Source organism: Eleutherodactylus coqui, chromosome 1 (assembly GCF_035609145.1).
Source record: "Eleutherodactylus coqui strain aEleCoq1 chromosome 1, aEleCoq1.hap1, whole genome shotgun sequence".
In the NCBI taxonomy this organism is placed as follows: Eukaryota; Metazoa; Chordata; class Amphibia; order Anura; family Eleutherodactylidae; genus Eleutherodactylus; species Eleutherodactylus coqui.
In genome coordinates, this window is record NC_089837.1 from 216,029,535 (window position 1) to 216,054,599 (window position 25,065).

At 41.1% G+C, this 25,065-nt stretch overlaps 1 protein-coding gene across 1 annotated transcript in view; it reads left to right on the forward strand.

Moving 5' to 3' along the window:
- C1H6orf58 (chromosome 1 C6orf58 homolog) overlaps positions 1-17,206 on the forward strand; it is a 53,237-nt gene extending 36,031 nt beyond the window's left edge. The window contains exons 5-6 of the mRNA XM_066590825.1: positions 128-366; positions 15,792-17,206. Coding sequence (XP_066446922.1) covers positions 128-366; positions 15,792-15,955 — 403 coding nt within the window. The 3' untranslated portion in view covers positions 15,956-17,206. The remainder of the gene's footprint in view (positions 1-127; positions 367-15,791) is intronic.
- The last annotated feature ends 7,859 nt before the right edge of the window (positions 17,207-25,065 follow it).

The window sequence follows — 25,065 nt, forward strand, 5'->3', positions numbered from 1 at the left end:
AAAATTGTTACAAAGAACTGATGCCAGCCCTGCAAGTTTCACAAGCATTAATGTATTTATGTATTAATATTGATTTAAAGTCTGATAACATTTGAATCTCTAATTTGAATCTCATATGTCTACATAGGTTACACTACCACTCGAATCCGGAAGAAAACTTTGGAAAAGATTGGGCAACAGCAGTTGAATTCATTGCAGCTACTAACTTCCCCACTAATTTTCAGAGTACAAATAATTTTCAGAAATTTCTACCACATAGGGTTCTGCTTGCGAATGATCAAGCTCCCCATATCGATGACTTCTCGGAAGAAGAAAATAGGGTTCTGGCTACATTACATGCTATAAATAAATACAACAAAATTACAGGTATGTTTTTTTGTTCAAAAATATTTTATTATGACATGGGTGACAAAACATAATAACAATAATAATATATAGCTGTATAACTTTGGCAGGTTAAGCTCTATAAAAGGGAATTTAACAGCATATCTCTTCTGCCCATGGATCTTGAAAAGCATCCAAAGAGTACACCCATGTCACAAATTTTCAGACAAATCAGACAATATAATACAACGCAAAGTAAAATAGATGAACACAGGGTAAGATAGGGAAATCTAGGGGAGGGAAAGGTGGGAAGGGACATCTGGGCCTCAGAGGAGGTTGGAAAAGAGAAATCAACCCTGCCGAGTAGAAATGGGAGCAACCCAGGCTATCTTTGACATTCTCTCATGTGAGTCCGGGGAAACCAGGGTCAAGCTCAAAGATAGCTTTTACTGTGCCATGCTCGAACCTAAAGACAACTATTCTTCCATTCTGGGAGATGACCTAAATTCCAGCCATGGCTGCCATACCACATAGAATGCATTAAGATCTTGGTCCTCCTCAGCTCTCATCTCTTCATAACGCACCAGTGTGTTGGTTGCCTCCACCCACTGAACTCTGGTTGGAGAAATATTGGTTCTCCACAATCTTGGGATGACCTGCCTAACGGCCTGGGCAAAGAATCGTAACAAACCCCTCTTTACCTTTGCTATGAACCCTGGAAACATAGACAACAAAGCCATCTCGCAGGTGAGAACAATGGGAGTGCCACATATCCTGTTATACAGAGCCAAGACATCCGACCACAAAGCTGCCACCAGGGAACGATCCCACCATATGCGACTCATACTACCCCTACTCCAAGCGCACCTCCAGCATATGGGGGAGGTTTGGGAAAACATTCTGTGTAGGTGCTCCGGTGTCCTGTACCATCGTGACAATATCTTAAAGTTAAGTTCCTGGAGTCTAGAATACACCGTCCCCTTGTGTGTTAAAGTGATAGCTTTTTGCCACTGATCCCGGGGAAGGTGCGGACCCAGCTCCCTTTCCCAAGCCCCAGCATGCTCCGGGCGTTCGTCCCCCACCTCTTGAGACAGCAGATATAAGTACGATATAGGGGTTTAGGAGTATCTATGGAGGTGCAAATTACCTTGAAGGACGAAAGGTGTTTAAACCTGCATGGGGGGTCAGGGAATCCAAGGCCCCCCGCAGCTGAAAATATCTCAGCCATTCTCCTGGAGAAATCCGAGTTCTCTCAAAGAACTCCACCAGAGGCCTCAGCCCACCAGGTACGAGAACATCCCTCAAACGTGGAATGGGGTCCGAGTGCATAGACAGGAGATGCGTACTGTCTTCAAAGGCCTTAAATTGTGGATTAGCTAGAAGTGGGGTGAGAGGTCCAGGGATAGAGACCAATGAAATCTGTGTGGCAAAGCATATCCAAGCGGACCTTAGTTGTGAGAGTAATGGGTACAAATTAAGAGACTCGTCAATGTGCCCCTCCCTGGAAGCCAAAAAAACCCCTAAGCTAACCTGGGATCAGTGGTATATTCTATTTCAACCCAAAGCTTGGTCACTCGATGTTTGAGCAAGTTCCATATGCAATTTGCAATGTTAGCTTTGTAGTATAAGGAGAAATCAAGAAGACCATGTCCCCCCGAGTCCTTCGTCCGGGTGAGGATATCATATTTTAATCTTGCCGTGTGGCCCTTTCAAACAAACTTGGTTATTAGGGCTCGAATGCGGAGCAAGTATATCCTGGGCAATCTAATTGGTAAAGCTTGGCATAAATAAATAAATTTGGGGAGGGAGTCCATTTTACAGTTAACTCTTCCGCACCAAGACAAGAAGAGAGGATTCCATTTGTTCAGGTCCTTTTCGAGACTGGACAAGAAAGGTTTGAAGTTGAGTGAAAATGTTTCGGCAGGGTCAGCTGGGAGTTGTATCCCTAGGTATGTAATGGAGGTACTTTGCCACTGAAATGGGAATTGCTTCTGAAGGAGTGACCTCTCGGCCTGCCACAGGGAGATACTGAGAATTTCAGTTTTTTGCAGATTTATCTTAAAATTGCTTACCTCACTAAATTTCTTAAACTTCTGTAGCAGAACTGGGATACCTATGTTACAGGTGTGTTTTTTAACCCCTTAGTGACAAAGCCTGTTTGCGCCTTAGTGACGTAGCCAAATTTTGGAAATCTGACATGCGTCGTTCAATGTAGCATAACTCCGTAAAGGCTTTACATAGCCAAGTGATTCTGACATTATTTTTTCGCCACGTGTTGTACTTGATTTTGGTTGTAAAAAGTGACCGATATAATTTGTGTATCTTTATTAAAAGCGCCAAAATTGGGAAAATTTTGAAAAAATTGTCATTTTTTTCACATTTTCAACTGTAATATCTCAAATATGTCCAAACATACTGTACAAATTTTTAATAACATATATATTTCCATCTGTTTACTTTATTCTGAATGCACATTTGAAAAACTTTTGTGTTTTTTTAACCATTTAGATGACGTACAAATTTAACATTACTTTTCAGCATTTTGAGGAACACTTTGTTTTCCTGCACCAAGCCAAGTTTGCAAAGGCTCATTAGTGTCAGAATAATAGATACCCCCCAAATGACCCCATTTTAAAAACTACACCCCTTAATGTATTCACTGAGGGGTGTCATGAGTATTTTGACGCCACAGTTTTTTTCAGGAATTAATTAAATTTAGAGGAGAAAAAATAACATTTCATGTTTTTGCAAATATGTCATTTTAAAGACATATTTTTTTCCTATAGTGCCCATGAAAATGAGGATTTACACCCCAAAATGGATACCCCCGTTTCTCCCATGTTCAGAAATATACCCATTGTGGCCCTAATCTTATGTGTGGATGCACAACGGGACCCAAAATGAAAGGAGTAGTCGGTGTCTTTCAGAACATAAATTTTGCTTGAAGGCGTTTTAGGCCCCATAGCACTTTTATAGAGCTCTTGAGCGGCCAAAACCAAAGAGAACCCCCACAAATGACCCCATTTTGAAAACTAGACCCCTTAACGAATTTAACTAGGGGTGTACTGCCCATTTTGACCCCACAGTTTTTGAATGAATTCAAGCAAAGCAAAAGGAAAAAATTGTGATTTTCGTTTTTTTGTCAATTCTGTCATTTTAAAAAACACCTTTTTTTGTACAGCACACACATGAATGAAGCCTTGCACAACAAAATGGATACCCCTGTTTCTCCCGTGTTCAGGGACATACCCATTGTGGCCCTAATCTTATGTCTGGATGCACAACGGGGCCCAAAACGAAAGGAGTAGTCGGTGTCTTTCAGAACATAAATTTTGCTTGAAGGCGTTTTAGGCCCCATAGCACTTTTATAGAGCTCTTGAGCGGCCAAAACCAAAGAGAACCCCCACAAGTGACCCCATTTTGAAAACTAGACCCCTTAACGAATTTAACTAGGGGTGTACTGCCCATTTTGACCCCACAGTTTTTGAATGAATTCAAGCAAAGCAAAAGGAAAAAATTGAGAATTTCGTTTTTTTGTCAATTCTGTCATTTTAAAAACACCTTTTTTTGTACAGCACACACATGAATGAAGAATTGCACAACAAAATGGATACCCCTGTTTCTCCCGTGTTCAGGGACATACCCATTGTGGCCCTAATCTTATGTCTGGATGCACAACGGGGCCCAAAACGAAAGGAGTAGTCGGTGTCTTTCAGAACATAAATTTTGCTTGAAGGCGTTTTAGGCCCCATAGCACTTTTATAGAGCTCTTGAGCGGCCAAAACCAAAGAGAACCCCCACAAATGACCCCATTTTGAAAACTAGACCCCTTAACGAATTTAACTAGGGGTGTACTGCCCATTTTGACCCCACAGTTTTTGAATGAATTCAAGCAAAGCAAAAGGAAAAAATTGTGATTTTCGTTTTTTTGTCAATTCTGTCATTTTAAAAAACACCTTTTTTTGTACAGCACACACATGAATGAAGCCTTGCACAACAAAATGGATACCCCTGTTTCTCCCGTGTTCAGGGACATACCCATTGTGGCCCTAATCTTATGTCTGGATGCACAACGGGGCTCAAAACGAAAGGAGTAGTCGGTGTCTTTCAGAACATAAATTTTGCTTGAAGGAGTTTTAGGCCCCATAGCACATTTGTACAGCTCTTGAGCGGCCAAAACCAAAGAGAACCCCCACAAGTGACCCCATTTTGAAAACTAGACCCCCTAACGAATTTATCTAGGGGTGCACTGCTCATTTTGACTCCACAGTTTTTGAATGAATTCAAGCAAAGCAAAAGGAAAAAATGGGATTTTAGTTTTTTTGGCAATTCTGCCATTTTAAAAACTGCTTTTTTTGTACAGCACACACATGAATGAAGACTTGCACCCCAAAATAGATACCCCTGTTTGTCCCGTGTTCAGAGACATAACCATTGTGGCCCTAATCTTTTTTTGGATGCACAACGGGCCCAAAATGAAAGGAGTAGTCGGTGGCTTTCAGAACAGAAATTTAGCATGAAGGTGATTTAGGCCCCATAGCACACTTGTAGAGCCCTTGAGCGGCCAAAATGACAGGGAACCCCAACAAATGACCCTATTTTGAAAACTAGACCCCCTAACGAATTTATCTAGGGGTGTACTGTGTATTTTTACACTGCAATTTTTGAATAAATCTAAGCAAAGCAGTAGGGAAAAAATTACAATTTTCATTTTTTTGGCAGTTGTATCAATTTAAAAACTGGTTTTTTTTGTACAAGACACATAGGGATGAAGACTTTCACCGCCAAATGGATACCCATGTTTGTCCCGTGTTCAGAACCATACCCCTTGTGGCCCTAATCTACTTAAAGGACACATGGCTAGGCCTATAATAGAAGGAGTACCAGTTGGATTTCAGGGTACAACGGGATAAATTCCTGGACCCATTGCCCACTTATAGAGCCATTGAGCGTCCAAAACAATAAAGAACCCCCTCAAATGACCCTATTTTAAAAACTAGACCCCTTAACGAATTCATCTAGGGGTGTACTGCATATTTTGACCCCACAGTATTTGAATAAATCTAAGCAAAGCAGAAGGAAAAAATTACGATTTTCATTTTTTTGGCAATTTCGTCAATTTAAAAACTGTTTTTTTTGTACAGTGTACATAGGAACTAAGACATTCACCCCAAAATGGATACCCCCGTTTGTCCCGTGTTCAAAAACATACCCATTGTGGCCCTAATTTACTTACAGGACACATGGCTAGGCCCATAATGGAGGGAATGCCCGTTGGATTGCAGGGCACAACTGAATAAATTCCAGGCCCCATTGCCCACTTGTACAGAATAAAAATTGACACCTTAAAAAAATATCCCCTCCCCACACACTCCGCGCCCTTTTCGGCGTTCCCCAAATCTTAGATAAAAGTAATAATGTGAACTGTGTGGTATTTCCGAAAACAGGGGTAATTACGGAGGCTGGTTGGGATAGGTACATGGGGCAATAAAACCGTGTATCCCCCCTCCTCTCATGCTTTTTGGGGAATATTTCATGACCTCAGTAGCGGGTATGGGGTGTAAAAAGTGGCGCTCCGTGAGTCTCCATAAGCTTGATGAGGTGCGGCGGTCTCACACAGAAGACGCTCCACAAGCTGCTCCTGGAACTGCAGGAAGACAAACGTTCCCGGGGCTTCTTGTAAATTGCGTATTACAGGTAGCAGTCTGAATAACGCCGGCCTCTCGCAACCATAGGCGGAATCCGCTTGTGGAGGCCCGCAGCGGATCCCAGCTGTGAGCCGGCCGTGACCCTGCGTATGGCCGCGTAATGTACTGCGCATAACTGCCTACTCACACAGGCGGTCATGCGCAGTACTTTTTTTTGTTTGCATTTCCCGCACCGTCGCTTAGCGATGACGCGGGTACCCGCAGCCCGTATACAACGTAGTTGCGTATGGGCTGCGGGTATATCCACGACCATGGAGCACAATGGGCTCTATGTTGCGGATATCCGCGGTAAAATAGAACCTGCTGCGTTCTCTTTTCTGCGAGTGGATTACGCAATTCCGACCCGCTAATGTGAGTGGAATTGTGTGATCCAATGCGATTAATCTGCGTATTACCGCAGATCAGAGGCATGCGGAATCCGTAATTCCTATCCGGTCATGTGAGACCGACCTATGTTAGAGCGCTACCTTTTTATCACGTGACTGGGGATTCGATCCATGAGGGGAGGTGAAACTTTACTTTTTTTAAACTTTTTCGCGCTCACAGCGGTCCCCGGTAACACCTCCTACTTCCCGGCTACCTTCAGGAGACGGGAGCCAGGAGTTTTTTAATTTTCCGGGGGCTCCCAGGCTTCTGCGCATGCGCGGGACGTCATCGTCTGGCGCGCATGCGCAGAAGGCCGGCGGCGGGTCCGGGAGGACCCGATCTCTGGGGGACACCGTGGACAAGCCGGGTGAATATTTTTAGCTGCCCTGATGGATCGGATCCATCAGGGCAGCTGAATATCTAACTTTTTTCACTGTTTTATTTACTTTTTTGCGATCGGCGCTATCCATTGAATAGCGCCGATCGCAATGCCGGGGGTGACTGCCCGCATCCTGGGATGACAGCTCCATGCTGTCGACTACCTGCGGGCACCGACAGCATGGAGCTGTCACGTCCTCAGGCAAGTGGGCATTAATCCTAAGAGGATGCATAAAACTACGTCCTCTAGGATTAAAGCCCACTTGCTGAGGACGTAGTTTCCCGATGGGGCAGTCGTTAAGGGGTTAATAGCTTTTATAGACTAGCTACAGGCTAACAGTTGGTAAAGTGAGCCAATGCTAACATTTGGCATGTTTTCCAGTGACGCTAGCAGGGACTACCAGTGCTGACGCGTCCAATGACTTGCAAGTCCTATACACACAAGGACTAACTAAAATGCACAAACAAATGTGGAGCATGCAAAGCGCATAACACATCAAATAAACATGGCAACAAAAATTCTCTAAAAGTAACATACACGTCATTTATGTAAGGAAGGAATGTAATGTATACCTCCTTCCTTTACAGATGCATTTTGATTCAGTTGTAACCTTTTTTGTTTGCAGCCATCTTATTTTTCACATCCTGCAGTGAATGGGTGAGCTCTGTGGTGTGCTCAGCAAGACAATTAACAAATGTCCTTTGTATTTGCACAATAACATTTTTTTTACCTTATTAGTAATATTCAAAGTATAATGTAAATCTGATTAAATTTAGCTATAAAATGACTGCAAACAAGGAGAATCAGAAAACAAAATGATTTGCAGTAAATGCAGTTTTGCTTTTCATTTACTCACGTTTTCTATCTCATCTTCTATCTAATGTAAAAGGTTTTAATTCATCTTAGATTTCACCAATGTGTCTTCTAAGGGTGACTACCTACTACAGTTTTTTTTTCACTGCAAAATTCGCAGCATTGTTTTTTTCTGTAAGGGTCTATGGGACTTTTAATGTTAAAATCGCGATCGCGCAAAATCATGATTTCGCGGTAAATTGCGATTTTGCGCGATCGCGATTTTAACATTACAAGTCCCATAGACCCCTGCAAAAAAAAATCGCTGCGAATTTCGCAGTGAAGAAAAACTGTAGTGGGTAGTCACCCTTACATGTATCTTGTAAAAAAGAAAAACCAGCACGCACATACATGTATAGCTTTGCAAAAATCTTCAATGATTGAGTTGAGGCTTCAAGATTAATGTGACTCATTTCAACTTGATATAGGCCCTTTTCCAGCATACATGTACAAATAACTCAAGGTGCTGGTGGCGGACCCCCACTGACCAACTATTGATGATCCATCCTGAGGATAGATCATCAATATATTAGCCCCGGAAAAACCCTTTAAAGGTAAAGAGCTTCATTGTCCACACAAGGTGTATCCCATTAAAGGTTATTTTAGGTGCAACAGTGATTTGGATCCATAACTTGCAAACACTGGAACATATAAGGCCAGCTTTACGTGTGTTGCGCGCACCTTAGTGTAACATTTTTGTCACGTTTTGTATCAGTGTATTTTACTATACTTCCTCTGCCTGCAGGGCATGTTCATTTGCGCGTGGCAAACAAACGCACCGATGGAAACGGCTAATTAATTCCAGATGTGTTCTTTTTGCAGCACATATTGTGCGTGTATTTGCACATCCCCATTGACTTGTATGGGGATCTTTGGTTCGCAAATATGCAGGAAAATAAAGCATGTTCTATTTTTTTTCTGCAGCAGCATGGGAAAGAACCCATTGAAATCAATGGATTCTCTGCACTGCATACTGCAGACACAAATATATCCGTGCAAAGTCGGACTAAGTCTTAGAGTGAAAACACATTGCCGTGCGTGCAACTAAGCTTGGCAGTACGGGGATTTTCTCTCCCTCGCTGGCAGTTCAAACTCCATGCCAGAGCACAGGAGTTTGGAAAAAGAGGTGGGAAGATAGCGGGCGCTTGCTATTCCCCGCACAATGTATTCACCAAGTCAGTGGTTTTCTGGCTTGGTTTCTTATTCCCAATGATTGTTATAAAGACCCGTATAAAGAGTCTGTCCTTGATATAAAGGTATGCTGCCATCCAATAAATGGCGTTGCAGAGGTAGTAATTCCAACTTTTTTATTTGCATAATCTAGAAAAACAACACATCTGGAACTAATTAGCGATTTCACTTGGCGCGTTTGTTTGTTACGGAATTCTCGCTGGATCACGATAATCTTTCCATGTAAAGGCTGCCTGTGGCTGAACAATGAACTATAATTCATTTGCTTATCATTCAGTTTAGGCAGGCATAACAACTGAAAGACAATTGGTCATTGATCCATGAACGACTGCCTGTTTCCTGTTAATGGAGGAGGGTGGCCGCAGCAATCTCCAGCCCGCTCCTGCTTTTATTCACAAAGTGATCATCACTCCTGTGCGAAAGCACGGTAGCAATTATCACTTGGACGACTGTCAAGCACTTTGGCACCTGACAACTGTCCTGTGTAAACATATATTTTTGCTACACGGTATCAGATGATTATTTTAAGTGGTCTCTCCTTTAAACATTCATTATTTATTTACAAATAGAGGGGATGCTGCACATCACAGAGAGCATAGGAACAAAGAGCAACACAACTGGAACATTTCATTCTTTTTGCTACATCCTGTGTTGGGTGAGCTCTGTGGTGGGCTCAGGCGATGACCACATTTCCTTTGTATTTGCACGATAACAGATATTTTTTTAAGTTTAGAAATAAAATTCGGTGTACAATGTAGCTCTGATTAAATGTAGCTGTCACATGTAATCTTAGGGAAGATGTACTATTTACATTTTCGATGGCAATAATGCTTGCCAAACTTTATGTACTTTGATGGATAATTGAATGTAGAGTTTGCTGACTTAATATTACAAGATGAATAATTGAATGCCTTCACTTCAAATGTAATTTTCAGAATTGATTTAGTCAAATATGCTTATGTAAACGGGAAACCTTACACCAGAATTATTCTCAGAATATTTCCATGCAGGTCTCATTTCCCTCAGTGTTCATCAAGGTACATATGAAAGAATATGTTTAGAACGTGCTTAGTATATTAACTCAGTCTCTCAAAGACCTGAACGGGTGTGAAATAATGGTGCAGCCGGATGTGAAATATGGTAATAATACAACCGAATCATGTAACAAATGACAAACTTCCCATGGCTTACTTTATACAAAAAGATTAATACAATTAGTTCTGTAATTCACTGCAGGTTCATTATGAATATTGTTACTAGATTGGTTCCCTTTACTGAATGTTATTTTGAAAAACCCCTGTAGAAGAGTTCAAGGTTCTCTTCTAGGGAACTTGCCAAAGCATCAAGGGATATGCTGTTTTCATAATGTGCTCAGAACAATATTTGCCATTTAGGTTATTAGCTTTAGTGATTGATAATGTATTTAGACACCTTGTCCTTTTGGCACACTTAGTTTAAACTATGTAGATTAGTGTACAAGATTAAAAGCAATCTGAGCAGCTAAGTGTTAAGGCTGGATTCACATGGCGGTTTTGGTGCACTTAGGCTGGGTTCACACGGGGCGGATTTGCCGCGGTTTTGCCGCGCGGAATTCAGCCGCGGCAAATCCGCCCGCGGCCGCTAATCTCGGGATTAGCCAGCCGTGTGGACAAGATTTCTGACGGCTAATCCGCTGCGGTAAGTCCGTCTGAAACCGCGGCTGCAGCCGCCACAGGCACGGTTTCAAAAGATGCAGCATGTCTGTTTATTATTTACTTTCGGCGCGGCTGCGCTCTCCTCTATGGGAGTGCCGGCTGCAACGGAAAAGCGAGCGGCCAGGCCGCTTCAAAGCCGCCGCGGCTTTTTCTGCGGCGGTTCTCCCGGCGGAAATCTTGCGGTTTTTGCTGTGGCCAAACCGCGAGATTTCCGACGGGAATACGCCCTGTGTGAACCCAGCCTTATAGAGCCCAACACAGGCATAGATCTAAAAGGAAGTAAATATATAGGAAAGACTCAAGCTTCTTTCTTTTGCTTCCACTCCTTTGATTGCAAACTAATACACTATTATATCTAATGCAGGGCCTGAAGAAGAGGGTGTAAGAAACAAGGATTCGAAGAAAAGAATATCTGTCCCATGCACTTCCCTTCAGACCCTCTACTAGGCATAATACAAAATCAGTTTTGCCTGAAACGCTTCTTACATAGACAATAAAACATTGGCACATGATAAATCACTACTTATCTCACAAATTGGCCCATCAAGCTGAAAGTGTCACAAGCTGAAATTCTATAAGATAATATAGTAGTGCAGTGACCATTCTGGAAATATCAGTACAAGGCCTTAGTCACACGACCGTATATACCCAGCTTTTGTAACTTCGTACAGAAATCGTGACCATGTGAGGCATTGGATTTCAATGCATTCGTTCACAAATGCGATTTTAAACCACATAAAAAATTGCGCTGGGAATAGTAGAGTATCGATGACCCAAAACAGCGACCGATTTTATAAAGTACGTGAAAAGATAGGCCTTGCTCTATCTTTTGCCAAAATATGATGGAGGGTCCCATAGACTTCTATGGGAGCTGAAAAAAAGGGAGGGGAAAGGAGTTACTTGGCATACAACGCTGGTAAAAGATGATAGCTGGCTTTATTTAGGCATTAGCAGTCATGTCGAGGATATCTGCTGACTAAGGGATTTCCACGCAGCAACGTATTTTTTTAGCAATACACTGCAGCCACTCTTGTGACTGGACAAGAAAACGCTAATTTAGGTCGGCACTTGTTCATGGCTATTTTTCATTCACACAATTTTTGCCTCCTGAAAGGGCTGTGCAGATTGGCTGAGGGCTCAGCCAATAGCAGCTACTTCTTAGCTATTGGCTGAGTGCTCAGCCAATGAGACATTTCCCCTAACTATTCATTAATGAATAGCTAAGAGCTAAGATATAGCTATTCATGAATGAATAGCTAAGAGCAGAGTGTCATTGGTTGAGCACTCAGCCAATAGCTAAGCAGTAGCTGCTATTGGCTGAGCTCTCAGCCAATCTGCACAGCCCTTTCAGGAGGCGGGGATTTTTAAATCCCCCACTGCTGAAAGAACTTAATAGCAGTGCAGGGGAGCCGCCAGGAGGACGCGGCTGAGCGCCGGAGAGGTGAGTAATTTATTTTTTTTTACACACTTTTTGCAGATTATCGGGGCAGGGCTTACATTTTAAGCCCTTCCCCGATAATCATTATGCGGGGCTTGCCAAAGCAGTGCTTTCAATGCCGATCCCATTGAAAGCAATGGGATAGAATGTCGCGGACTTCTGCCACAGATGTCACAGCTGTGGCAGAAGTCCGTGGCATTCTCCCTATGTTTTCAATGGGGCTAGCGCTGCCGCCGCTGGCCCCATTGACACCACTAGCAATATGCCGGTTCTATATCGGCGTCTTTCTTGCGCTGCGAGGCGAGAGTTTTCTCGTGCTCTCGCAGCACAGGAGAGAAAATATCGCTAGTGAGTGTCCACCCTAAGGCCTAAGCTGTTGGAATAATCATATTTTCTAAGACTCTACACACAGACGTCTCTTCATCTATAAGATAAGTCTCCACTGAGGTGGAGAGGTTGTGATGAGTATATTCATCTCCTGTCTGCACTTGTTTACAGTTGGCACATTTTTTATTCAGCATTCATTATAATAAGTTATTAAGAACATCTCACTTATCAGGATCTGTGTATAATTGACCAGTTCACGTTAAATCTATCACACATTTTCATATGGCAAAACCAATTACAGTTATCACTCAGCATACAATATTAATTGGTTCCAGGACGACCATTATATGATGTAAATATAGTATCTTGAAGCAATTGCAACTTGAGGAATCACTGTGCACCCTAATCTTCTTGGTCTGTTCTTACGTTAATGTCAATAATTTATTTTGCTCTGTCTTCCTTGTTATGTATTATTTTCACCACATTATTACAGATAATACAATTTTATACTAACCATGTTACTCAGTTTTTAGGGAAATGTATAGTTTCTCTTTAGGGAAAGCACCTAGTGAGGAGACATAAGGTCATGCACTCTGCTATGGGGACGTTTGTGCAAATGAGAAGAAAGAACAATGCTTATACTGCACCACTTACTGGAAGGCAGCATTTATGCAAGTCAATGTCTGACTTTTTAACAAGCCTTGTAATAATGACTGGGAATATAAGCCAAAACCAGAGTTTTCTCCAAAGGTTAACTATAAACCATGCACAGTCTGGCTTTGGCTTATTTTCCCAGTCATTGTTACAAGGCGTGTTAAAAGATCTGACATTGGCATGGCAAGATCTGGCATGGAATGCTGCCTTCCATTAGATGGTGCTGCAAAGGTATTGTTCCACCTTCCCATTTGCACATCTATATATATATATATATATATATATATATATATATATATATATATATATATATATATATATATATATATATATATATATATATATATATATATATATATATATATAAAGGTTAAAGCCCTCACTCACTGACTTATTGACTGACTCACCACTAATTCTCTAACTTCCCAATGTTGTATAAACATGAAATTTGGCAGGAGCATTCTTTAGGTCCTAAATAGGAAAAGTAAATGGGTCAAAAGTATTGGCACCCCTATGTAATGTAACTTCCCTGTGTCGTACAAATATGAAATTTGGCAAAACCATTGTTTAGGTCTTAAATAGGAAAAGTAAAAGGGTCACAGCATGATTATTCAGTGCTAAGTGCAAAGATAATGGCAATAAAGGTAATGTACCTAATCTAATTGTCTAACTTCCTAGTGTCATACAAACATGAAATTTGGCACGACCATTGCCTTGGTCTTAAATAGAAAAAGTAAAGGGGTCACAATTTAATTATTCAATGCTAAATGCAAAAGTATTGGCACCCATATGTAATGTAACTTCTCGGTGTCATACCAATATGAAATTTGGCATGACCATTCTTTAGGTCCTAAATAGGAAAATCAAAATGGTCCCAACTCGATTATTCAATGCTAATTGCAAAAGTCAGTGCACCGCTATGTGATGTAACTTCTCAGTGATGCGTGAGCATTCTTTAAGTCCTAAATGAGGAGAGTGGAAGGGGTCGCACATTCTGCAGTGGGACATCGGTACATGCAGCCTGAGGAGAATCTAATGCTCCTTTATGTGTATACATATTTTATGCCGCGGTTACTCTAAAGTGATGTTGACTTCGTAAAATTTTCTGTGCAAACAACACATAAACACCTGTATCAAATTAACTTGGGCAAGGCCAGAAATATATCAGCTAGTTACCTATAAGAGCATGAATGGCCTTCTAAGTTTCCTCACACCTTCAAGATGCTCCCCCTAAGCAGAAACAATTCCCTTCCTGACCCATGTCTATAGGCCTCTCACTAGCCAAGCCAGAAACCTGCTGCACACTGATGAGGGGAAATAACCTCAAAACAGCTGTCTGTGTATGGTTATAATCTCCCATTGGAGAAGATTCTGCCTTTGGCTCATAATTCCCCGTCATTGTTACAAGGTTTGCTAAAAAGTGTGACATTAATGTGCAGGAATGCTACCTTCCAATAGGTGGCACTGTACAGGCATTTTCTATCTTCTCACTTTATTAATATATTGCTTGGACTCCTCTCCTTATTAGTGAGGATTCATTTTTAGGATGAGACAATGTGACAATAGAAATCCACTTCCTATTTAGGTAATCTGTAAGATGCTTTGACAATACCTGAAGGCAAGTGTCACACATAGGCTGGGTTCACACGAGATGGAATTGACGCAGAATTTCCGTGCGGAATGTCCACACGGCAATTCCGCCCGCGGCTCCTAATCCCGGGATTAGCCAGCAAAGTGCACGAGATTTTGCAAAAATCTTTTCCACATCTTTTCTTCGGCCAAGCCACACTGAAACTGACATGCCGTGAGGAAAACAAAGACGCGGCATGTCAATTCTTTTTTCATTTCTGTAGCGGCCTCTCTCCTCTCTATGGGGAGAGATGGCCGCAGGTAAGATGCATGCAGGCAGGAAAGCCGCTTCAAAACCTGCGGCTGCAGCCGGGGGTTTTGAAGTTGCGCTTATCCCGCGAAAATCTCACATTTTTTCAGTGCGGTCAAGCCGGGAGATTTCCGTGGGTTTTCCGTCCCGTGAGAACCCAGCTTTTTTGCAACAACACTGCACTTTTTGCATTTTTCAGGTGCTTTTCATTGTGTATTTTTGCTGCAAAAAACTCTGTATCCAGATACTACCTGTAGGTCAATAGTTACGAAAAGCCTTAAAACATTACAATTTTTTGTACATGTTTTTCTCATTCTCATTCCTTGATTCCATGCCTTTGTAACTTTTTTAACTGGTAGATTTATTTTTTAAATAAATTTTTACTTCCTATAAATGTTTTCTGGCTGGTGTTTTTTCACACATCTGAATTATGCATTTTTTTAAGTGTCTCTCGTGTCAAATGCAGGAGCATATGAAAAAAGTCAGAATGATTTATCTTATCTTCTAAGCAGCAGAGAAAATGCAAGAAAGACACAGCACCAGATCAGCATATATGGTGTCCTTTAGGGCGCCCACCCACTGGCGATTTTTTTCCCTGCGAAATTCGCAGCATTTTTTTCTCTGCAGGGGTCTATGGGACTTGTAATGTTAAAATCGCGATCGCGCAAAATCGCAATTTACCGCGAAATCGCGATTTTGCGCGATCGCGATTTTAACATTACAAGTCCCATAGACCCCTGCAGAGAAAAAAATGCTGCGAATTTCGCAGGGAAAAAAATCGCCAGTGGGTGGGCGCCCTTATGCCTATAAGTACATTTGGGGAGGTGGGCATCAGTAAGATACAATGATTTCAAGGAGTCTGTTCATAAAATGGTAGAGTTGGAACTGTTCCTGTGACATATTCTCTTTAAAGAAATTGAACTCATACAAAGTTTTATTATTATTATTGATAATTTGTTTTCCCTTTTCTCTCCCAAAGGTGGCTACTTATTGAAACTATGGAAAAAAGCTATGTGTTCTGAGGAAGGAAAAGCTGCAGGACGAAATCTTCTTCAAAACATGATCACAGACCCAAAACTGGCACCCGAAACAATAGCTAGGATTATTATAGAAATGGTTAAAAATTCTGGCTGTAAAGTGTAGAAAAACAGGCAAAATCATTAGAATTATATTTAGTAGACTTGTAATAGTGTAAATGATACTTTTAATCAAGCAATGTTGTTGCTTCCCCTTAGCATATTCAACCCCCTTAAAGCTTCATTCACACAAGCACATAAACAGCGACATTTTTATGGACGATCGATGTACGCGACAATCTATGGCATTGGTTTTCAATGCATTTCTTCACATGGGCGAATATACAGCGTGTAAATACATCGGACGGTTAAAAATGGAAGATACGCAACTGAAATATATACGGTGGCTAAAAAAAATAGTCCTGGAACTATCTTTTGCCCGATATAAAGCTGTGGCTCCCATAGACTCCTGTGGGAGCTAGAAAAAAAAGGAGGGGGAGGCACTTTAGCAGCGTCCAACACTGCAAAAAGCTTACAGGTACCTCTTTATAGACATTGGAAGCCATCGTGAGGATTTTTGCAGAGTGAGGGTTTTCCGGGGTGCAACATATTTTTCGCTAAAAACGTCACTCCTGTTTCTGTGAATGGATAAGAAAACGCTGGCCGTGATCGCGGAAATATGGTTGTTCATGCAATTTAACGTCACAGCCAAGAGTACACAAAAACATATACGCTCGTGTGGAAGAGCCCTAAGACATATCTAATTGACAGTACTAAAGAAAACTTTACTAATTAGTCTTCCAAGTCATTTAAAGATTGCTATAAGGCCTAGTGATCACTTTTCATAAAGTAAAGTGTAATAGGACAAGTGTTTTTGCCTTAATGAGCTAATTATTATTTTCCTCTGAATGAATTGATTTGTGCCTTTACGAAATAGCAAATAGCAATGTTATTAAGCCCACCTCATTGAACTGTGATGGCAAGGCTGCAGCCAATAACAAGTGATTGTGCAAGTTCAAAAACAATAATTGTTTTCTGTTCCTTCAAGTGCATCTGAATGAGGTACTAGACTCGAGAGCATTGGGTAATGCCACAAGTACATGGCTCGGAGAATAATTAAAATCTTTACAGTACTACTTATTTTTTCACCATAACAGGTCAATTTCATGCTTGGTGAGTGCTCTTGCTGCAATCAATTTTACAAGTCTATAATTATATTTTTAGATCTGGAAATTTTTTCCTAAACAAGAAAAAAATAACAATAAAAGAAATGACTGGGAGTTTTCATCCTAAATTTGATTAAGTATTGTTATGACCTTTAATATCTCCAGATCCAGCTTTGAATTACATGGTGTCACTCAATGGATACACTTCTAATGTGGTGTCATTATTTAACAATTTTCAAAGGAAATAAATTAATGAGCTTTAAAGAAGTCTATTTTTTTCTTTTAATTATTCGGTTCATAGATCAGAGTAATTATATTTCAACAGATATCATGTATTATAATCTTAAAGTAATTACTGCAGCTGCCAGCTGTTGAATAATTAGGTTAATTCACGGAAGAAATGTTTTGCCATAAGCGATATTTGTGTCATTAACATTATATATACAGGCTGATTAGAAGGACAGTGCAGCATTCAATAGAGATGAGCACATGTGCAGAGGATTGTGCAGACTACATGGTAAAGAGTTGGGTGTAATCTCACTACAGCACAATTATTACTTCGTTATTATAGAGGCAAAATCCAAAAAGTTTTTGAAATGTTGAGAAAAGTAATACAGCTTATGAAATGATACATTTACTAAGTCAACATTCAGGTAGTAAAGTCTCCTTATTGATTTAAACTATGATAATAATAAAGTCCTGAGACCAGCCATATTGCTTTTTAATTAGAGCTTTTGATTGATGGCAATAACATCATGTAAAATAACTAACTTGAAGCTAACCTGAGAAGTGATTTTTGCTGCCCTATCCAAGAGCAGTATGTGGCAGGGGAAAACACACAGATAACTGAGCTATGTGATATACTTGCACACAGTTTTTGAAGGAACCTGGCAGGGAAGTTGTTCCAAATATCTTGGAGGACTAACCACAGATCTCCTGTGGTTGTAGGCTTGCTTAACCCCTTAGTGATGGCCCCATTGCCTTTTTACATCCTAGCTAAGTGGGCTTTAATCCTCAGGGACATAAAAACATGCTTCCCCTAAGGATTAAAACCACTGTGGTTGAGACAGCTCCATGCTTCCGGCTGCCAGAGGTGGTTGACTACGTGGAGCTGTCATAGGGTGCTGCGGGAAGCCACCCACTCACTCCGGTCATGTGATATCTGCCGAGACCAGGTGAGTATATATTTTTCTTTTATTTTTACACATTTCTGGATGAATTGCAGGGAAGGGCTTATATATTTAAGACCTTCCCGACAATTCATCCCGCACTCGCCGGCAGCCCATTGCTTTCAATGGAGCCGGCTGTATTGCCGGCTCCATTGATTTCAATGGTCAGTGCTCGTTTAATCGAGACGAGTACCGCGTGGTGCTCGTCTCAAGTAACGAGCATCTTGAGCACCCTAATACTCGAACGAGCATCAAGCTCGGACGAGTATGCTCGCTCATCTCTATTAAAAACCTAAAGTTTTTAAAATATGCATCCAGAATAAAGTAAACAAACAGATAGAAATATATATCTTTTCAAAAATGTGTACAGTATGTTTGCACATATTTGAGATATTTTGCCACTTCCAATAAATATACACAAATTCCATTACTCTATTTTTACAACCTAAATGAAGTACAAATGTGGCGAAAAAACAATGTCAGGATCACTTGGATATGCAAAACCTTTACGGAGTTATTCTATGTTAAAGTGACATATGTTAGATTTCCAAAATTTGGCTCCATCTCTTTCAGGACTCCTTGTTCTTCTTTCCACTGAAAATAGTTCTTAATGGCGTTGGGTGTATGTTTAGGGTTATTGTTCTGCTGTAGAATAAATTTATAGCCAACACCTTCTATTTTTTTTAATTCTAACTTTGCAGCGTTTTTCCTCACCTGACAAAAACCTTTGCACAGTACTGTATATGATTTGGAACAGGATTTCTAAGTAAAAGCAGAGTAAATCTTAACCCTTTCCAATCCACTGTCTGACGTCTGAAGACATTCTGATTGAAGGCTGTACAGCTCCAATGTTGGAAGACGTCCGGCAGGGTATTCTTACTGTATATTACTGGCCGCTCAGTTGTCAGGGAGCTCTCCAGCATGTCCCAGTCCACAGTACTGTCTCTAGCCAGCAGATGGCGCCATTGTATAATGGCAGAAAGAGAGAACCCCCTAGGAAACCCTGAATCTAAAATTGGATTGCAAAGGGTTAATAGGACTCCTACAAGAGACAAGTAAGTGTCTTGCTTACCCTGCACATGCAAGTCGATTTGCAGCCTTCTCTATACACACACTGATACAACAAAATCTGTCAATCACCCTGTGTGTGCCGAGTCAGCAGGAACCTCACTATATCTCCGAGGAGTCCTATCCTTAATGATTTTTTCTCAGAAATCCTGCTTCAGATTGCATAAACCTATATGTCAACAGAACTCAGCTTTTATCATAACCTGCTCTCAGTTATGGCAAACATCACGTGACAAGTTCACTTTCAGGACTCTTCAACCTGCTGGAATAAATAGGAACCAGTGGAGTATAAATTAGGAAAATGCCTCATACACATAGTAAAGTGCACGGAGCCCGCATTGAGACACATAGAGTCCCTGTGACTCTACACTAAATGCTTTAATCATTCTTTGTCATGCTTTCCTATGGCACCATACAGATTGATCAATAATCTGCATATTGTCTCCATATAGTATTTTTACTGAGTATAGTCCAGTCCACAGCTCCGTGCAACTCTGAAATTTTTATAGAGCCAAACTACAGGAGTGCGCATGAGCCCTAATTGTATTAGACTTCTGCATATAGCTCGCATTTTATTGCGTACACCCCAGCAATTTAATAGCTCTTACAGCAGTTGTTTTTCCCAACCAATTATTAGTTTACTGCCTACTTGTAAAACTAAGTTAGATTCTACTCCAGGTTTCTGCAGTTATTTCCACATTAATGGAAAAGCATCACAACATTTGATTACAGCTTAAATACTTTGCTGCACACATTTATTTTGTAAAATTAATGCAACACTTCTTAGACCTGTTTTATTTATGTAATTCTTAGTTTGAAGTAGGAATCACGCAGTGCATAACATATCCCTTTACTATGCCTCATATGGCTATAAAGAGAGGTATTGCAGCTGTCACCAGTTTAATCATTTCAGTCAGTCAAGTGTAAGAATTTCAAATGCATCTGAAAAATGTAACAGAATCATATCATCACTGCACTTCCAAAGTAAATGTCCTCATAGAAAGTTATCAAATTAAGGTGACATTTGTAGGCCTATAATATCATTCAAATTATTATATAGGAGTATACTGTGCTTCTAGGTTATATGACTTCTAATGTTGCACCCAGCATTTAGTCTAGTAGCGTAACTGAAATTCTTCTAAACTTACATTTTCTAATAGGTAGAAAAAAACATTTTACTTACCAAATGAACATTGATGAAAAAATATATAGTATATATTAAGTATTTATTACCTTCAGACAATTCACAGGAATAAAGTAAATGATTTTATGCAAGCATACATCACTGTTCAAAACAGACCAAACTTTCGGTTATTTCATTAGTGTGTCTGATCAAAAAAGTTTTACATAGAAGTAACAGAAAATTACACTGAATCCTTAACAACTTATTGCGATAGATAGATATGAGATAGATGGATGGATGGATGGATGGATAGATAGATAGATAGATAGATAGATAGATAGATAGATAGATAGATTGATTACAGGGGCATAACTATAGGGGATGCAGAGGATGCGATTGCACCAGGACCCAGGAGCCTTAGGGCGCCCATAAGGCCTCTCTTCTCCATATAGGGAGCCTAGTACTATGAATAAAGCATCATAATTGGGGGCCCTGTTACAGGTTTTGCATTGGGGCCCAGAAGCTACAAGTTACACATGTGGGTAGCTAGATAGCTAGATCTGAGATAGATAGATAGATAGATAGATAGATAGATAGATAGATAGATAGATAGATAGATAGATAGATAGATAGATAGATAGATAGATAGATAGATAGATAGATAGATAGATATCTAGATAGATAGATACCCCATGCCTGCTGTCATTGCGGTGGGGTATAGCTTTTCTAGTTGATAACAGCTACCCACAACACTTTTGAACAACCAGGCATCCTCTGCATTGCTTGTATTGGCTCTTACCACCTACCATATCTCTGCGGTATAGCTATCATTCTCATTATTGCACGAGTTTATTTGCAGGAGCACTAGCATGTCTTGTGCAGTGCTTCCTGGTGTCAGCAGTTTATTTACAATAAGCATAAAAAATACTATGCCAACCCTATCCCCGTACTGGAGAGAAACTAGATGAGGTAAATTAAGGTAATGGGATAATTCATACTAAGTATATATTAAAATGGGTGAGTGCAATATCGCACTTGTAAACACGTGATTTTTCCTGCGAAAAACACATCACATCGCTCCGTGTGAAAATCACATATTTCAATAGTAAAAAATCATTAAAAAAGGAGCATACGGGGAAAAAAATCACTGAAAGAAGCCATATACTTACCAATCTACTGATACAAGAGGGTAGGTAGAAGCACTACATGCCTCAACATGCAGACAGCCAGAATGATAAATGGAGGAGCATTGCATGGATGCAAGGTAATGATGAACAACCACTCACACACCTTCCTTATACTGAGGGGGGTGTTTGCTTAGTACTATACTCGCACACAGATACAGCATACAAAAGGGTGTCAGGCCACATACTACGTGTAGTGCACCATGCAGGCTTACAACCTATTACTAACACCATTGTTTAATCCAGTGGGCTGCCCTGCACCTCATACGTGAGATTTGAAAGTTGGGTGAGCCCAGAGTACTAGTGACAGTGCGGTTGAAAGCTATACTGCATGTTACTGATAAATGTCAATAAATACAAGGTATTTGTTAATATTTTGGCCAAAATACACAAGCTCACAAGCCCGCAACAAGAATCCTCTTGTGAGTCCCTACACTAATATCAATTTAAAAATCTCTGAAAAAGGGACTATACAGTGTGGCTTTGAATGCTGGGGGAGCCCAGCGTGCCAGTACCAGTTTGGTTCACTGATGAGGTGCAGGGCAGCCTGCTGGATTAAAATATGGCATCAGTAACAGGTCGTAATCATACATAGTGCACTACATGTATCATTTGGCCTGACACCCTTTGCATGCTATATCTACAGTGTGTGCAAAAATAGTACTAAACAGCCACCACACTTAGTATAACGAGGGTGTGTGAGTGGTTGTTCATCAGTACCTTGCACCTGTGTGGTGGCTTCTCCATTTAGCAGGTTGGCTGTCTGCATTTTGAGGGATGTGGTGTTTTTACCTGCCCTCTTGTATTAGTACATTAGTAAGTATATGGCCGCTTTATGTGATTTACTTTTCTTCAAAAATACAAAATTGCATCACACCGGCATGAAAATAACATTCAAGTGTAATGTGATTTCTGTATTCCTCCAATAGGAAATATTAGGCGATTCCTGAACATAATCACCTAAAATAGGTGGAAATCCCTTCATCTCCCTTTGCCGTCCGGCTTGCATAGACTCCCATAAGAGTCTATGGAAGCCTCTGCGATTTTCTGCCAAAAGATAGGTCAAGACCTATTTTTTCATGCAGCAGGGAATTTCAGTCGCTGATGTCCTATCTTTTTTGGTGTGATTTTTTTTGTACAGCTTAAAAACGTTCATCTGTACGTTTCCATAGGAAACTATTGGCTCTATTAGTCACAATTTTTTAGCAAATGTAATTACCGTATATACTGGCGTATAAGACGACTTTTGAAACCCCAAAAATCTGCTCTGAAGTCGGGGGTCGTCTTATACGCCGGTAATACAAAAAAAAAGAAAGTGTCAAAAAAAAAAAAATCATTACTCACCTCCCCTGGCGTTCTGCGGCGCTGCTGCAGGCTGTCGCTCCCTCCTGGTCCCCAGCAGAGCATTGCTTTCTGAATGCGGGGCTTGAAATCCCCGCCTCCAGAAAGCTAATACTGTGATTGGCTAACACACGCCGTCAGCCAATCACAGCCATTCAATGACAGCTAATGTTAGCTAATCGCAGTATTAGCTTTCTGGAGGCGGGGATTTCAAGCCCCGCGTCCAGAAAGCAATGCTCTGCCGGGGACCAGGAGGGAGCGACATCCTGCAGCAGCGCCGCAGAATGCGGGGGGAGGTGAGTAATGATTTTTTTTTTTGCTCCGCTGTATTCCCGGCGTATAAGGTGACAGTTGGGGGGTCGTCTTATACGCCCCGTCGCCTTATACGGCGGAATATACGGTAGCTGTGCAAAATTGCCCATGTAAATGAGGCCTAAATATGTTGATTCAGAATTGTTAATCCACTGAGATTACAACTCTCATAGCTGATTCTAATGAATGAGAACAGATGAATAATTATTAACTGGAGGTAAGGCAGTATTGGTTTACATAACACTGAAGATACTGCACATAAGTACCAGGATGCTGACCATGCCACCGACCGCAGTTACAGGATGCTGAATGCACCACCAACCACTAGTTAAAATATTCTGACCACTCCACTGACCACCAGTGACAAGAGAAAGTAGATGTGGTAACACTCTGATAATGAATTTCTTCACATATTGCTGCTGCCTTCTCATAGTCAGATTTGGTCATAAAGAAATTATGCTGATTTGTTGTAGTCAGAGCCCAAAGGCAAAACAAGTACTATCGGGTTTGAGGTCTATTTGCAGTGGTTGTTCCACAACATTTGCATAGTTTTTAAATCGTTAGCAGGTACAATTTTCTTTAAATTTGAAACTGAAACTCCCGAATTGCATTTTTTTGTATTTGTTTTTGATACTAAGTGACCTCAACCTGGTTTATGTTACTGTTATATGAAAATAATTGAAACCAGCCACAGTCAAATATGAAATTATGTCAGGCTCTATATATGATTTATTCTCATCCCTGAAAAAGCAGTCTGTAACTTTATTGTCACAATTTCTTATAATTTTATAATGTTTCTAAAAGACAACAGTTAGGGTAGTTTCACATCTGCATTCGGGGTTTCTCTTTCCTGCTATATTCAGGAAGAAGAAAAAAGGAATACTGTCATGGCTCATCAGTCGTGACAGCGTCATGGCATGGTGGCCGCGATGCAGGGTCAGACCTGTCAAATTGTTATGCAGGCCAAGGGTTAATGCACATTGTGCAGAGATTTCTGGTTGCTGTCAAACTACTAATGACCACTTGTCTGTTAGTATGTGAGTGAGTGATTCTCATTCTCCGCCCCATGGTGCCATCATAGCCCCGCCCCCTGGCACAGTCATAGCTCTACCTCCTGGCAGCATCATAGCTCCACCCCCTGGTGCCGTCATAGTTCGGCTCCCTGGTGCCGGCATAGCTGGTCCTAACACAATGAGAATACAACTAAGCTGTTATTATGTCAGACACAATTCAGCGGTCCTGACAGGAGACACCAACTTACCGCCACCACAGATCAGCGGTCCTGACAGAAGACACCGACCTACTGCCACCACAGTTCAGCACTCCTGAGAGAAGACACCAACCTACTGCTGGCACAGAGATCTGGCGGGCTGAAGGACCTGTGGTTATGTCACTGCTGTGGGAGGAGCCATTCTGGAGTTTGGTATTACTGTATACTGGATAAGCCAACAGAAACTACCAGGACTTGTAATGATGTCATCGTGGTGTGGAGACAGGGATCACATGATCAGGGGTTCATCACTGTATCCAGGAGCTGTGTGTGTCATGTGTGGGAATCAGGATGAATGCAGTAGTGCTGCGAGTGTCTGTTTGTTTAATGTGCTGTGCATGTAATATGTATAGTCAGCATGGATGGATGGTATCATGTAGCAGAGCCATGTTTGTAACATGCGCATGTCATGTAGCACAGCTGTGTTTGTGATGTGCATGTCATGTAGCAGAGCTGTGTTTGTAACATGTGCATGTACTGTGGCACAGCTTTGTCTGTCACGTGCATGTCATGTAGCAGAGCTGTGTCTGTGCTGTGAAACACATGTCATGTAGTGGAGCTGAGTTTGTAACATGCGCATGTCATGTAGCACAGCTGTGTCTGT